The sequence below is a fragment of the Nipponia nippon genome, unplaced genomic scaffold, assembly GCF_047370975.1.
Source record: "Nipponia nippon isolate SJK-2023a ecotype South Korea unplaced genomic scaffold, ASM4737097v1 scaffold_51, whole genome shotgun sequence".
Classification (NCBI taxonomy): Eukaryota; Metazoa; Chordata; class Aves; order Pelecaniformes; family Threskiornithidae; genus Nipponia; species Nipponia nippon.
In genome coordinates this window covers 154,331-167,173 of record NW_028262371.1, presented here as the reverse complement: position 1 = coordinate 167,173, position 12,843 = coordinate 154,331, and the positions used below count along the sequence as shown (strand labels likewise).

General features: G+C 66.7%; 1 protein-coding gene across 3 annotated transcripts; it reads left to right on the top strand.

The window, feature by feature from the left end:
- The first annotated feature begins 974 nt into the window (after window positions 1-974).
- Window positions 975-10,687, top strand: LOC148051892 (protein NDRG2-like). Of its 3 annotated transcripts, none has more exons than XM_087734995.1 (16): window positions 975-1,081; window positions 1,201-1,242; window positions 3,728-3,836; window positions 3,924-4,044; window positions 4,895-4,957; window positions 5,036-5,096; window positions 5,951-6,037; window positions 7,505-7,561; window positions 8,317-8,411; window positions 8,889-8,933; window positions 9,136-9,187; window positions 9,284-9,331; window positions 9,434-9,469; window positions 9,578-9,629; window positions 9,777-9,815; window positions 10,289-10,687. In XM_087734995.1, exons 2-16 carry the CDS (start codon window positions 1,204-1,206, stop codon window positions 10,381-10,383), a joined length of 999 nt encoding a protein of 332 aa, XP_087591121.1. In that variant the 5' UTR covers window positions 975-1,081; window positions 1,201-1,203; the 3' UTR covers window positions 10,384-10,687. The 3 variants fall into 3 exon arrangements, with proteins under 3 accessions (XP_087591121.1, XP_087591123.1, XP_087591122.1); XM_087734996.1 differs by having other exon boundaries at window positions 990-1,081; window positions 3,731-3,836; XM_087734997.1 differs by lacking the exon at window positions 9,777-9,815.
- The last annotated feature ends 2,156 nt before the right edge of the window (window positions 10,688-12,843 follow it).

Here is a 12,843-nt window from a genome sequence, read left to right as displayed (position 1 = left end):
TCCCGTGTCCGTCCCATGTTTATCCCATGACCGACCCGTGTCCGTCCCCTGTCCGTCCCACATTGACCCGGCTCTGTCCCGTGTCCATCCCATGTTTATCCCATGACCGTCCCATGTTCATCCCCTCTGTCCCATGTTGAGCTGTGTCCATCCCGTGTCCGTCCCGTGTCTGTCCCACGTTGACCCGTGTCCATCCCGTGTCTGTCCCACATCCATCCCGTGTCCGTCCCGTGTCCATCCCATGTTGACCCGTGTCCGTCCCGTGTCCGTCCCACGTCCATCCCGTGTCCGTCCCACGCTGACCCGTGTCCATCCCGTGTCCGTCCCACGTCCGTCCCACGCTGACCCGTGTCCGTCCCGTGTCCGTCCCACGTCCATCCCGTGTCCGTCCCGTGTCCGTCCCACGTCCGTCCCACGTCCATCCCGTGTCCGTCCCGTGTCTGTCCCACGTCCGTCCCGTGTCCGTCCCGTGTCCATCCCACGTCCATCCCGTGTCCGTCCCGTGTCCGTCCCACGTCCGTCCCACGTCCATCCCGTGTCCGTCCCGTGTCTGTCCCGTGTCCATCCCATGTTGACCCGTGTCCGTCCCACATCCGTCCCGTGTCCGTCCCGTGTCCGTCCCACGTCCATCCCGTGTCCGTCCCGTGTCCGTCCCGTGTCCGTCCCGTGTCCGTCCCACGCTGCCCCGCCCCTCCCCCCCGGGACCACCCCCATTAACCAGGGCATTAACCCCTCCCCCCCCATTAATTAAAGCCCCGCAGCACGGCCCCGCCTCCCGCCCCTCCCTCAGCGCCGCCGCCATCGCGCGCCCGCCCCTCCCCCCCCCCCCCCCGCTGACGAACGAGCTCATGAATAATTAATGGCGGGGCGTTAATGAACCGCGTGGCGTGATTGGGGGGGGGGAGGGGCGGGGCAACGCCCAGCGTCCGGGTTCGGCCCCTCCCCCCCCTCGCCTCGGGGCTATTTATAGCCCCGCCCCTCCCCCCGTTCCCCTGGGCGGGGTGGGGGAGGGGCGAGGGCGGGGGGAGGGGCGAGGGCGGGGGAGGGGCTGTTTTGGTCAAAGGCAAAGTCAAGGTGGAAGGTGGGGGTCGGCGGAGGCCGGGGGGAGGGGGGGTTTCCCCTCCCCCCACTCCGGGGTGGGGGGAGGGGAGGGGGTGGGGGAGGGGGGTCGTGACCTCTGACCCCCCGCCCCCGTTGCAGGTCATGGAGGCGAAGGAGGGCGCCCCTCCCCCCGAGGCCAAGGTGAGACCCCTCCCCCACCCCGGAACGGCCTCCCCTCCCCCCACCCCCCGAGGCCCCTCCCCCCCCCCCAGGTGGGGGGGGGGGGGGGCGGGGGGGGGGGGGGGGTTTGGGGGGAAAACAGGGAATTTGGGGGGAAAATGAGGGAATTTGGGAGGAAACGGGGGATTTGGGGAGGAAAATGGGGGATTTGGGGGGGAAACGGGGGATTTTTTGGCGAAATGAGGGAATTTGGGGGGAAAATGGGGGATTTTGGAGGAGAACGGGGGATTTTGGGGGAAAATGAGGGATTTGGGGAGGAAAATGAGGGATTTTGGGGGGAAACGGGGGATTTTTTGGTGAAATGAGGGAATTTGGGGGGAAATGAGGGATTTGGGGGGAAATGGGGGAATTTGGGAGGAAAATCAGGGATTTGGGGGGAAAACGGGAAATTTTGGGGACGAAACGGGATTTTTGAGCAAAACGGGGGATTTTTTGGTGAAATGAGGGAATTTGGGGGGAAAATGAGGGATTTTGGGGGGAAACGGGGGATTTTGGGGGGAAATGAGGGAATTTGGGAGGAAAATGAGGGATTTTGGGGGGAAACGGGATTTTTTGGTGAAATGAGGGAATTTGGGAGGAAAATGAGGGATTTGGGGGGAAAATGGGAAATTTTGGGGACGAAATGGGGGATTTTTGAGCGAAATGGGGGATTTTTTGGTGAAATGAGGGAATTTGGGGGGAAATGAGGGATTTGGGGGGAAATGGGGGAATTTGGGAGGAAAATCAGGGATTTGGGGGGAAAACGGGAAATTTTTGGGACAAAACGGGATTTTTGAGCAAAACGGGGGATTTTTTGGTGAAATGAGGGAATTTGGGGGGAAAATGAGGGATTTTGGGGGGAAACGGGGGATTTTTTGGTGAAATGAGGGCATTTGGGAGGAAAATGAGGGATTTGGGGGAAAATGGGAAATTTTGGGGACGAAATGGGGGATTTTTGAGCGAAATGGGGGATTTTTTGGTGAAATGAGGGAATTTGGGGGGGAAATGAGGGATTTGGGGGGAAATGGGGGAATTTGGGAGGAAAATCAGGGATTTGGGGGGAAAACGGGAAATTTTGGGGACGAAACGGGATTTTTGAGCAAAACGGGGGATTTTTTGGTGAAATGAGGGAATTTGGGGGGAAAATGAGGGATTTTGGGGGGAAACGGGGGATTTTGGGGGGAAATGAGGGAATTTGGGAGGAAAATGAGGGATTTTGGGGGGAAACGGGGGATTTTTTGGTGAAATGAGGGAATTTGGGAGGAAAATGAGGGATTTGGGGGGAAAATGGGAAATTTTGGGGACGAAATGGGGGATTTTTGAGCGAAATGGGGGATTTTTTGGTGAAATGAGGGAATTTGGGGGGGAAAATGAGGGATTTGGGGGGAAATGGAGGATTTTGGAGGACAACGAGGGATTTTGGGGGAAAATGAGGGATTTGGGGGGAATCGGGGGATTTTGGGGGCGAAACGGGGGATTTTTTGGCAAAATGAGGGAATTTGGGGTGAAATGAGGGATTTTGGGGGGAAAACCGAGGGTTTTGGGGGGGAAAAATGAGGTATTTTGGGGGATTTTTGAGGACAACGGGAGATTTTGTGGGAAAATAAGGGATTTTGTGGGAAAATAAGGGATTTTGTGGTGAAACGGAGGGGTTTGGGGCAAAAATGAGGGATTTTGGCTAGGAATGGGGGATTTTGGGGGCGAAACGGGGGATTTTGAGGTGAAACGGGATTTTTGGGAAAAACGAGGGATTTGGGGGGAAAACGAGATTTTGGGGGGAAATGAGGGATTTTGGAGGTGAAATGAGGGATTTGGGGGCAAACCAGGGGATTTGGGGGTGGAACGGGGGATTTGGGGGGAAAACGGGCACTTTTGGGGCCAAAGGACCGATTTTAGAGAGAAACGGGTAATTTTAATGTAAAAAAAGCATTTTTGGGGTCAGAACAGACCAATTTTGGCGTAAAATGAGGACTTTAGGGCAGAAGGGCCAAACTCGGGGGGGAAAATGGGCCATTTTGGGGCAGAATGGGCCAATTTGGGGTCCAAATGGGCAAATTTGGGGTCCAAATGCACAATTTTGGGTCCAAATGGGCAATTTGGGGGCCAAACAGGCAATTTTCGGGCAGAAGGGCCCAATTTGGGGCCAAAATGGGGGATTTAGCGGCAGAAGGGGCCAGTTTTGGGTCCAAATGGGCAATTTTAGGGTCAAAAATGGGCCATTTTGGGGCCAAATGGGCCACTTTGGGGTCAAAAATGGGCCATTTTGGGGCAGAAGGGGCCCATTTGGGGTCAAAAATAGGCAATTTTGGGGCCAAGCGGGGCCATTTGGGGGGGCCGAAGGGGCCGATTGGGGGCGACCCCCTCCCTTTGGCCGCCGCCGGTTCTGGGGGCGGTTGCGGGTGATGGGGGGAGGGGCGGGGATCTGGGGGGTACAGGGGGGGGTCCCCCCGCCTCTCCTCCCCTCCAGCAGGGGGCGGTGTTGGAGACGCCCTACGGGGCCGTCAGCGTCACCCTGGTGGGGGCGCCCCGCCCCGGCCGCCCCGCCCTGCTCACCTTCCCTGACGTCGGCCACACCCGTGAGTCCCGTCCTCCCCTCCCCCCCTCCCCCGCCTCGGGGTGCTGGGGGGGGAGGGGTCCCACCGCCCCTCCCCTCCCCCCCCCAGACGAGTCCTGCTTCGCCCCGCTCTTCGCCCACGAGGAGATGCAGGAGATCGTCCGGAATTTCTTGCTGGTCCACGTGGACCCGCCCGGCATGGAGGAGGGCGCCCCGCCCTACCCCCCGGGGTGCGTCGCCACGCCCCCGGCCACGCCCCCTCTCCCCGGCACCCCCTGACCCCACCCCCTGCGCCCAGGGACAGCCCTCCGCCCCATCCACCCCCCAGTTGACCCCATCCACCCCCCAGTTGACGCCCCCGACCCCCCAGTTGACCCCATCGACCTCCCAGTTGGCCTCATTGACCTCCCAGTTGGCCTCACCAACCCCCAGTTGACCCCATCCACCCCCCAGTTGACCCCGTTCACCCCCCAGTTGACCCCCCGACCCCCCAGTTGGCCTCACTGACCTCCCAGTTGACCCCATTGTCCCCCAGTTGACCCTGTGACCCCACTGACCCCCCAGCTGACCCCATTGACCCCCCAGTTGACCCTGTTGACTCCCCAGTTGACCCCACTGACCCCCCAGTTGGCCTCATTGACCCCCCAGTTGACCCCAATGAACCCCCAGTTGACCCCCCCAGTTGACCCCATTGAACCCCCAGTTTACCCAGTTAACCCCACTGACCCCCAGTTGACCCCATCGACCCCCCAGTTGACCCTGTCGACCCCCAGTTGACCCCAATGAACCCCCAGTTAATCCCCCAGTTGACCCCATTGAACCCCCAGTTTACCCAGTTAACCCCCAGTTGACCCCACTAACCACCAGTTGACCCCTCTGAGCCCCCCAGTTGACCCCGTTGCCCCGCCATTGACCCCCAGTGCCCCCCCAGTTGACCCCACTGACCCCCCAGTTTGACCCCTCCCCCCATGACCCCTCCAATTGACCCCCCCACCCCACGCCTTGACCCCCCCTTGACCCCGTTGACCCCTGGCTTGACCTCGCTGCCCCCCGTGACCCCCCCCTCCCCCTCCCTCACAGCTACCAGTACCCCTCACTGGAGCAACTGGCCGAGATGATCCCCTGCATCCTCCAGTACCTCAAGTGAGTGGGGGGGAGGGGGAGGGGGGGCCACCTTGCCCTTGACCTGCCCTTGACCTTGACCCCCCCCCTCCCCCCCAGCATCGCCAGCATCATCGGCGTGGGGGTGGGGGCCGGCGCCTTCGTCCTGGCTAAATTTGGGGTGAGTTGGGGGGATTTGGGGGGCCCTGGGGGTCTGGGGGGGGTTGGGGGGCCCTGGGGGGGATTGGGGGGCTCTGGGGAGGATTTGGGGGTTCGGGGGGGTCCCTGGGGGTCTGGGGGGGTCGCTGTGGGTCTGGGGGGGTTGGGGGGCCCTGGGGGGGATTGGGGGGCTCTGGGGAGGATTTGGGGGTTCGGGGGGGTCCCTGGGGTGGGTGGGGGGGTCGCTGTGGGTCTGGGGGGGGTTGGGGGCCCTGGGGGGGGGTGGGGGGCTCTGGGGGAGGATTTGGGGGTTCGGGGGGGGTCCCTGGGGTGGGTGGGGGGGTCGCTGTGGGTCTGGGGGGGGTTGGGGGGCCCTGGGGGGGATTGGGGGGCTCTGGGGGGGATTTGGGGGTTGTGGGGGGGTCCCTGGGGTGGGTGGGGGGGTCGCTGTGGGTCTGGGGGGGTTGGGGGGCCTGGGGGGATTGGGGGGCTCTGGGGGGGATTTGGGGGTTGTGGGGGGGTCCCTGGGGTGGGTGGGGGGGTCGCTGTGGGTCTGGGGGGTTGGGGGGCCCTGGGGGGGGGATTGGGGGGCTCTGGGGAGGATTTGGGGGTTCGGGGGGGTCCCTGGGGGTCTGGGGGGGTCGCTGTGGGTCTGGGGGGGTTGGGGGCCCTGGGGGGGATTTGGGGGTTCGGGGGGGGGGGGTCCCTGGGGGGTTGGGGGGGCTGTGGGTGCAGTGGGGGGTGGGGGGGGTCCTTGGGGGGGTTGGGGGTGCAGTGGGGGGGTGGGGGTTCCCTGGGGGGGTTGGGGGGGCTGTGGGGGGTCCCTGGGGGGGTTGGGGGTGCAGTGGGGGGTCCCTGAGCCGCGGGTGCCCGCAGCTGCTGCAGCCGGCGGCGGTGGAGGGACTGGTGCTGATCAACATCGACCCCCAGGCCAAGGGCTGGGTGGACTGGGCCGCCCACAAGGTGGGCGGGGCCGCGGGGGGGGTGGGCGGGGCCAAGGGGGTGGGCGGGGCCTTTGGGGTGCCGCCCGCTCCCGGGCCCATCGCCACGGGGGGCACCTATGGGTCCCTGTGGTGCTGAGGGGCACCTATGGGGCACCTATAGGGCCCCTATGGGTCTCCTATGGGTCCCCATGGGGCTGTGGGGCACCTATAGAGCACCTATATGTTCCCTATGGGTGCCCTATGGGTCCCCATGGGGCTGTGGGGCACCTATAGGGCACCTATGGGTCTCCTATGGGTCCCCATGGTGCTGTGGGGCACCTATAGGGCACCTATAGGTTCCTTACGGGTCTCCTATGGGACCCTATGGGTCTCCATGGCTGTGGGGCACCTATGGGTCCCCATCACCCTGTGGGGCACCTATGGGGCACCTATAGGTTCCCTATGGGTCCCTATGGGTCCCCATGGCGCCGTGGGGCACCTATAGGGCACCTATGGGTCCCTATGGCTCCCCTATGGGTCACCTGTGGGCCCTGATGGGTGCCCTATGGGTCCCTATGGGTCCCCATGGCGCCATGGGGCACCTATAGGGCACCTATGGGTCTCCTATGGGTCCCCATGGTGCTGTGGGGCACCTCTAGGGCACCTATGGGTCCCTATGGTGCTGTAGGGCATCTATGGGGCACCTGGGGGTCACCTATGGGGCACCTATAGGTTCCCTATGGGTCATCTATGGGTCCCCATCACCCTGTGGGGCACCTGTGGGGCACCCATAGGGTCTCTCTTGTCTCTATGGGTCACCTATAGGCCCCTATGGGCCTCCTATGGGTCCCCTATGGGGCTCCTATGGGTCACCTATAGGGCCCCTATGGGTGCCCATGGCTCTATGGGTCACCTGCAGGGCACCTATAGGCTCCCTATGGGTCTCCTATAGGTCCCCTATAGGTTCCCATGTCGCCATGGGTCCCCTATGGGTCTTCATGTCCCTGCGGGTCCCTATGGGTCCCTAAGGGCACCTATGGGTGCTGTGGGTCCCTACGGGTCCCTGTGGGTCCCTATGGGTCCCTATGGGCCCCTATGGGTGCAGGGGGTCCCTGTGGGTCCCTATGGGTGCTGTGGGTCCCTGTGGGTCCCTATGGGCCCCTATGGGTGCTGTGGGTCCCTGTGGGTGCCGTGGGTCCCTGTGGGTCCCTATGGGTGCTGGGGGTCCCTGTGGGTCCCTATGGCCCCTATGGGTGCTGTGGGTCCCTATGGGTCCCTATGGGTGCCGTGGGTCCCTGTGGGTCCCTATGGCCCCTATGGGTGCCGTGGGTCCCTATGGGTCCCTATGGGTGCCGTGGGTCCCTGTGGGTCCCTATGGCCCCTATGGGTGCAGGGGGTCCCTGTGGGTCCCTACGGGTGCTGTGGGTCCCTGTGGATCCCTATGGGTCCCTGTGGGTCCCTATGGCCCCTACGGGTGCCGTGGGTCCCATGGGTGCCCCCCCCCCAGCTGACGGGGCTGACGTCCTCCACCACCGAGATGATCCTGGCCCATCTCTTCACCCAGGTGGGGCGGGGGCACTTGGGGGGCCGGGGGGCACTTATGGGGCCAGGGGGCACTTATGGGGCGGGAGGGGCACTTACGGGGCTGGAGGGGGGCACTTATGGGGCGGGGGGGGCACTTGGGGGTCTCAAGGGTCAGGTATGGGGGTCCCGGGGGGCACTTATGGGTCTGGGGGTGTCACTTATGGGGCTGGGGGGCACTTATGGGGCTGGGGGGGTTAATAATGGGTCCGGGGGGCACTTATGGGTCTGGGGGCGTCACTTATGGGGCTGGGGGGCACTTATGGGGCTGGGGGGGTTAATAATGGGTCCGGGGGGCACTTATGGGGCTGGAGGGGGTCCCTATGGGGCTGGGGGGGTCACTTATGGGTCCGGGGGGCACTTATGGGGCTGGGGGGCACTTATGGGTCCCAGGTGGCACTTGTGGGTCCTGGGTGTCACCTGTGGGTCCCAGGGCTCACTTATGGGTCTGGGGGGGCAACTTATGGGTCCCAGAGACCACTTGGGGGTCCCGGGGGGGGCACTTATGGGTCCTGGGGGTCACTTATGGGTCCCAGGGGGGCACTTGTGGGTCTGGGGGGCACTTATGGGTCTGGGGGGGGTCAGCTATGGGTCCCAGGGGGCACTTGGAGGTCCCAGGGGTCACTTATGGGTCTGGGGGGGTCACTTATGGGTCCCAGAGGCCACTTGTGGGTCCGGGGGGGTCACTTGGGGGTCTGGGGGGGGGCACTTGGGGGTCCGAGCGCTCGCTGTCCCCAGGAGGAGCTGGCGGCCGCCCCTCCCCCGGTGCGGCAGGGCCGGGAGCGGCTGGGGGCGACCCCCAACGCCCCCCTGCTGTGGGCCATGTACAACAGGTGGGACTGGGGGCACTGGGGGGCACTGGGAGGGACTGGGAGGGAACTGGGAGGGGATTTGAGGGCACTGGGAAGGACTGGGAGGGACTGGGAGGTGATTTGGGGGATCTGGGGGGCACTGGGAGGGGATTTGGGGGCACTGGGAGGGACTGGGAGGGAACTGGGAGGGACTGGGAGGGGATTTGGGGGGACTGGGTGTAACTGGGAGGGGATTTGAGGGGATTGGGGGCCACTGGGAGGGACTGGAAGATGGTTGTGGGGCACTGGGAAGGAACTGGGAGGGACTGGGAGGGGATTTGGGGGCACTGGGAGGGACTGGAAGGGGGTTAGGGGGCACTGGGCGGAACTGGGAAGGACTGGGAGGGGATTTGGGGGGACTGGGGGGCACTGGGAGGTGGTTGTGGGGCACTGGGAGGCACTGGGAGGGGATGCGGGGGAGACTGGGAGCACTGGGAGCAGCCCCCTCCCCTCCCCCAGCCGCGGGGACCTGGGCCTGGGCCGCAGCGGGGGCGGCAGCCTGCGGTGAGTGACCTCTGACCCCGTGACCCCTGACCCCCAGTGACCCTTGACCCCAACCCCTGCTGACACCCCCCCCCAGCCCCTTTGACCCCCGCCACCCCTTCACCCCCGGGTGACCCCTGCCCCCGGGGTGACCTTTGACCCCGGGGTGACCCCTGAGCCCGGGGTGACCTTTGACCCCGCCCTGACCTTTGCCCCCTGCCAGCTGCCCCGTCCTGCTGGTGGTGGGCGACAACTCCCCCCACGAGGACGCCGTGGTGAGCGGGGGAGGGGCGGGGGGGAGGGGTGACGTCACGTGACCCCGGGGTGATGTCACGTGGCCCCGCCCCCCCTCCCTTCCCCTCCCCCCGCAGGTGGAGTGCAACGCCATGCTGGACCCCACCCAGACCTCCTTCCTCAAGGTGACCTCTGACCCCTGACCTTGACCCCTGACCTTTGACTGTGACCCCTGACCTTTGGTCCTGACTCCGCCCTTTGACCCCGCCCCCTCCGCTCTCTCGCAGATGGCCGACGGCGGGGGGCAGCCCCAGCTCACCCAGGTGAGGGCGCGGGGGTCAAAGGTCGGGGGTCACCGTGGGGTCAGAGGTCACCGGGGCCACAGGGCGGGGCCAAACCCCCGTTGACCCCGTGACCTTTGACCCCCGCAGCCGGCCAAGCTGACCGAGGCCTTCAAGTACTTTGTGCAGGGAATGGGCTACAGTGAGTCATCGCTGGGCTAATGACGTCATTGCGGGCTCGTTAACGGGCGGGGCGCGACCGTTAACGGGCGGGGCGGGGTCATTAATATGCGGGGCGGGGTCATTAATATGCGGGGGGTAATTAAGTGCCCCCCCCGCCCCCCCCCAGTCCCCCACGTCCTGGACCGGAAGCGGAGTGTGGGGCCAGGTAGGCGGTGATGTCACCGGTGATGTCACGCGTGAGGTCACCCCCCCACCCCCCCACCCCCCGCTCGCATGTGATGTCACCACCACCTCCCCCGCCCGCTGTGAGCTCACGCGTGATGTCACAGATCCCCGCACCTCCCCCCCCCCCCCCGCCCCGGGGTTGGGCACGGGGAGGGGGCGGGGCTTGAGGGAAGGGGTGTGGCCTTTTACCCAGAGGGCGTGGTCTCACAGAAAGGGGCGTGGCTCCCACCCCCTCTAACCCCACTGGGGGGCGTGGCCTGAGGGTCAGGGCGTGGCCTAGCAGCCCTGCAGGTGGCTTAAGAGCAGGGGGCGTGGCCCGAAGGAGGCCACTCCCCCTCTCGCCTTACCTTAGGGGTGGGGGGAGCGTTGCACAAAGGGGGGGCGTGGCCAGGAAGGGGAGGGGGCGTGGCCCAGGCGGTGGGCGTGCCCCTGAGGCCCCGCCCCTCCCGGCAGTGGCGGCGGCGGCCATGACGCGCCTCTCCCGCTCCCGCTCCGCCTCCGGCAGCCTGGGGGGGGGAGGGGCGGCCCCGGCCCCCCCCGCCCCCTGAGGGGCCCCTCCGCCCCATGGGGCCACGCCCCCCGTCTGAGGACCGCCCACTGCCACGCCCACTGCCGAAGGCGCTGACGGACCCCAACACCCCCAGCCCCCCGGGACCCCCAGGGCCCTACGGGACCCCCCAGTTCCTCCCAGCACCCCCAGTTCCCCTTGGGATCCCCCCAATTCCCCCCAAGACCCCCCTGCAGACCTCCCCCAGGACCCTACGGGACCCCCAGTTCCTCCCAGTTCCCCCCAGCACCCCCTGGGACCCCCCCAATTCCTCCCAGCACCCCCCAGTTCCCCCCAATACCCCCCAGTTCCCCCCCGGACTCCCTAAGACCCCCCAGACCTCCCCCAGGACCCTACGGGACCCCCCAGTTCCTCCCAGTTCCCCCGCTGAACCCCCCAATTCCTGCCAGCACCCCCCAGTTCCCCCTAAGACCCCCCCGGACCCCTTGGGACCCCCCAATTCCCCCTGAGACCCCCCCTGGAGCCCTCAGCACCCCCCAGTTCCCCCCAGGACCCCTTGAGACCCCCCCCAGTTCCCCCCAGGACCCCCTGAGACCCCTTGGGACCCCCCCAGCACCCCCCAGGACCCCCTCAGCACCCCCCAGTTCCCCCTGAGACCCCCCCAGGACCCTATGGGACCCCCCAGCACCCCCCAGGACCCCCTGAGACCCCCCAGCACCCCCCAGTTCCCCCCAGGACCCCCTCAGCACCCCCTGAAACCCCCCAGCACCCCCCAGGACCCCCAGTTCCACCCAGGACCCCCTGAGACCCCCCAGTTCCCCCCAGGACCCCTTGGGACCCCCCAGTGCCCCTCAGGACCCCCCAGGACCCCCTAATTCCCCCCAGGACCCTCTGGGACGCCCCCCAATCCCCCCAGGACCCCAAAATCCCCCCCCAGCCCCCCCAATTCCCCCTTCCCCCCCCCCCCCCCCCCCCCGCAGCGACCTCAGACCCCTCCCCAACGCCACATTTAAATCCCTTTTAATCCCCTAAAACCTCCCCGTTACCGGTACCTCAGGCCTCCCCCGGGGGCCGTTACCCGGCAACCGCCTCCTGTTTCCCGCCTCAATAAAAGCCGTTACCGGTCTCTCCCTTACCGGTTCCCCCCCCAAAATGGCGGCCGCGCTCACTGCGCATGCGCTGATCCCTCCGCGCCGCTCCCCCTCCCCTCGGGTACCGGTAGGCGCATGCGCAAATCCCTCCGCGCCGCGCTCCCCCCTCCCCTCGGGTACCGGTCGGCGCATGCGCAGATCCCTCCGCGCCGCGCTCCCCCCTCCCCTCGGGTACCGGTCGGCGCATGCGCAGATCCCTCCGCGCCGCGCTCCCCCCTCCCCTCGGGTACCGGTCGGCGCATGCGCAGATCCCTCCGCGCCGCTCTCCCCCCTCCCCTCGGGTACCGGTCGGCGCATGCGCAGATCCCTCCGCGCCGCGCTCCCCCTCCCCTCGGGTACCGGTCGGCGCATGCGCAGATCCCTCCGCGCCGCTCTCCCCTCCCCTCGGGTACCGGTCGGCGCATGCGCAGATCCCTCCGCGCCGCGCTCCCCCTCCCCTCGGGTACCGGTCGGCGCATGCGCAGATCCCTCCGCGCCGCGCTCCCCCCTCCCCTCGGGTACCGGTCGGCGCATGCGCAGATCCCTCCGCGCCGCTCTCCCCCCTCCCCTCGGGTACCGGTCGGCGCATGCGCAGATCCCTCCGCGCCGCTCTCCCCCCTCCCCTCGGGTACCGGTCGGCGCATGCGCAGATCCCTCCGCGCCGCGCTCCCCCCTCCCCTCGGGTACCGGTCGGCGCATGCGCAGATCCCTCCGCGCGATCCCCCCTCCCCTCGGGTACGGGTCGGCGCATGCGCAGATCCCTCCGCGCCGCGCTCCCCCCTCCCCTCGGGTACCGGTCGGCGCATGCGCAGATCCCTCCGCGCCGCTCTCCCCCCTCCCCTCGGGTACCGGTCGGCGCATGCGCAGATCCCTCCGCGCCGCGCTCCCCCCTCCCCTCGGGTACCGGTCGGCGCATGCGCAGATCCCTCCGCGCCGCTCTCCCCCCTCCCCTCGGGTACCGGTCGGCGCATGCGCAGATCCCTCCGCGCCGCGCTCCCCCCTCCCCTCGGGTACCGGTCGGCGCATGCGCAGATCCCTCCGCGCCGCGCTCCCCCCTCCCCTCGGGTACCGGTCGGCGCATGCGCAGATCCCTCCGCGCCGCTCTCCCCCCTCCCCTCGGGTACCGGTCGGCGCATGCGCAGATCCCTCCGCGCCGCTCTCCCCCCTCCCCTCGGGTACCGGTCGGCGCATGCGCGGTGAGCGCGGCCGCCATTTTGTGGGGGAGGAGAGCCCCAGTGAGGTGCGAGGTGCTGGGGGGGGCAGGAGGGCAAATTTGAGGGGCAAAAGGGCAATTTTGGGGCTAAGGGGATTTTTGGGGGGTAGGAGGGCGTTTTGGGGGGCAGGGGGCGGCCATTTTGGGGGGTAGGGGG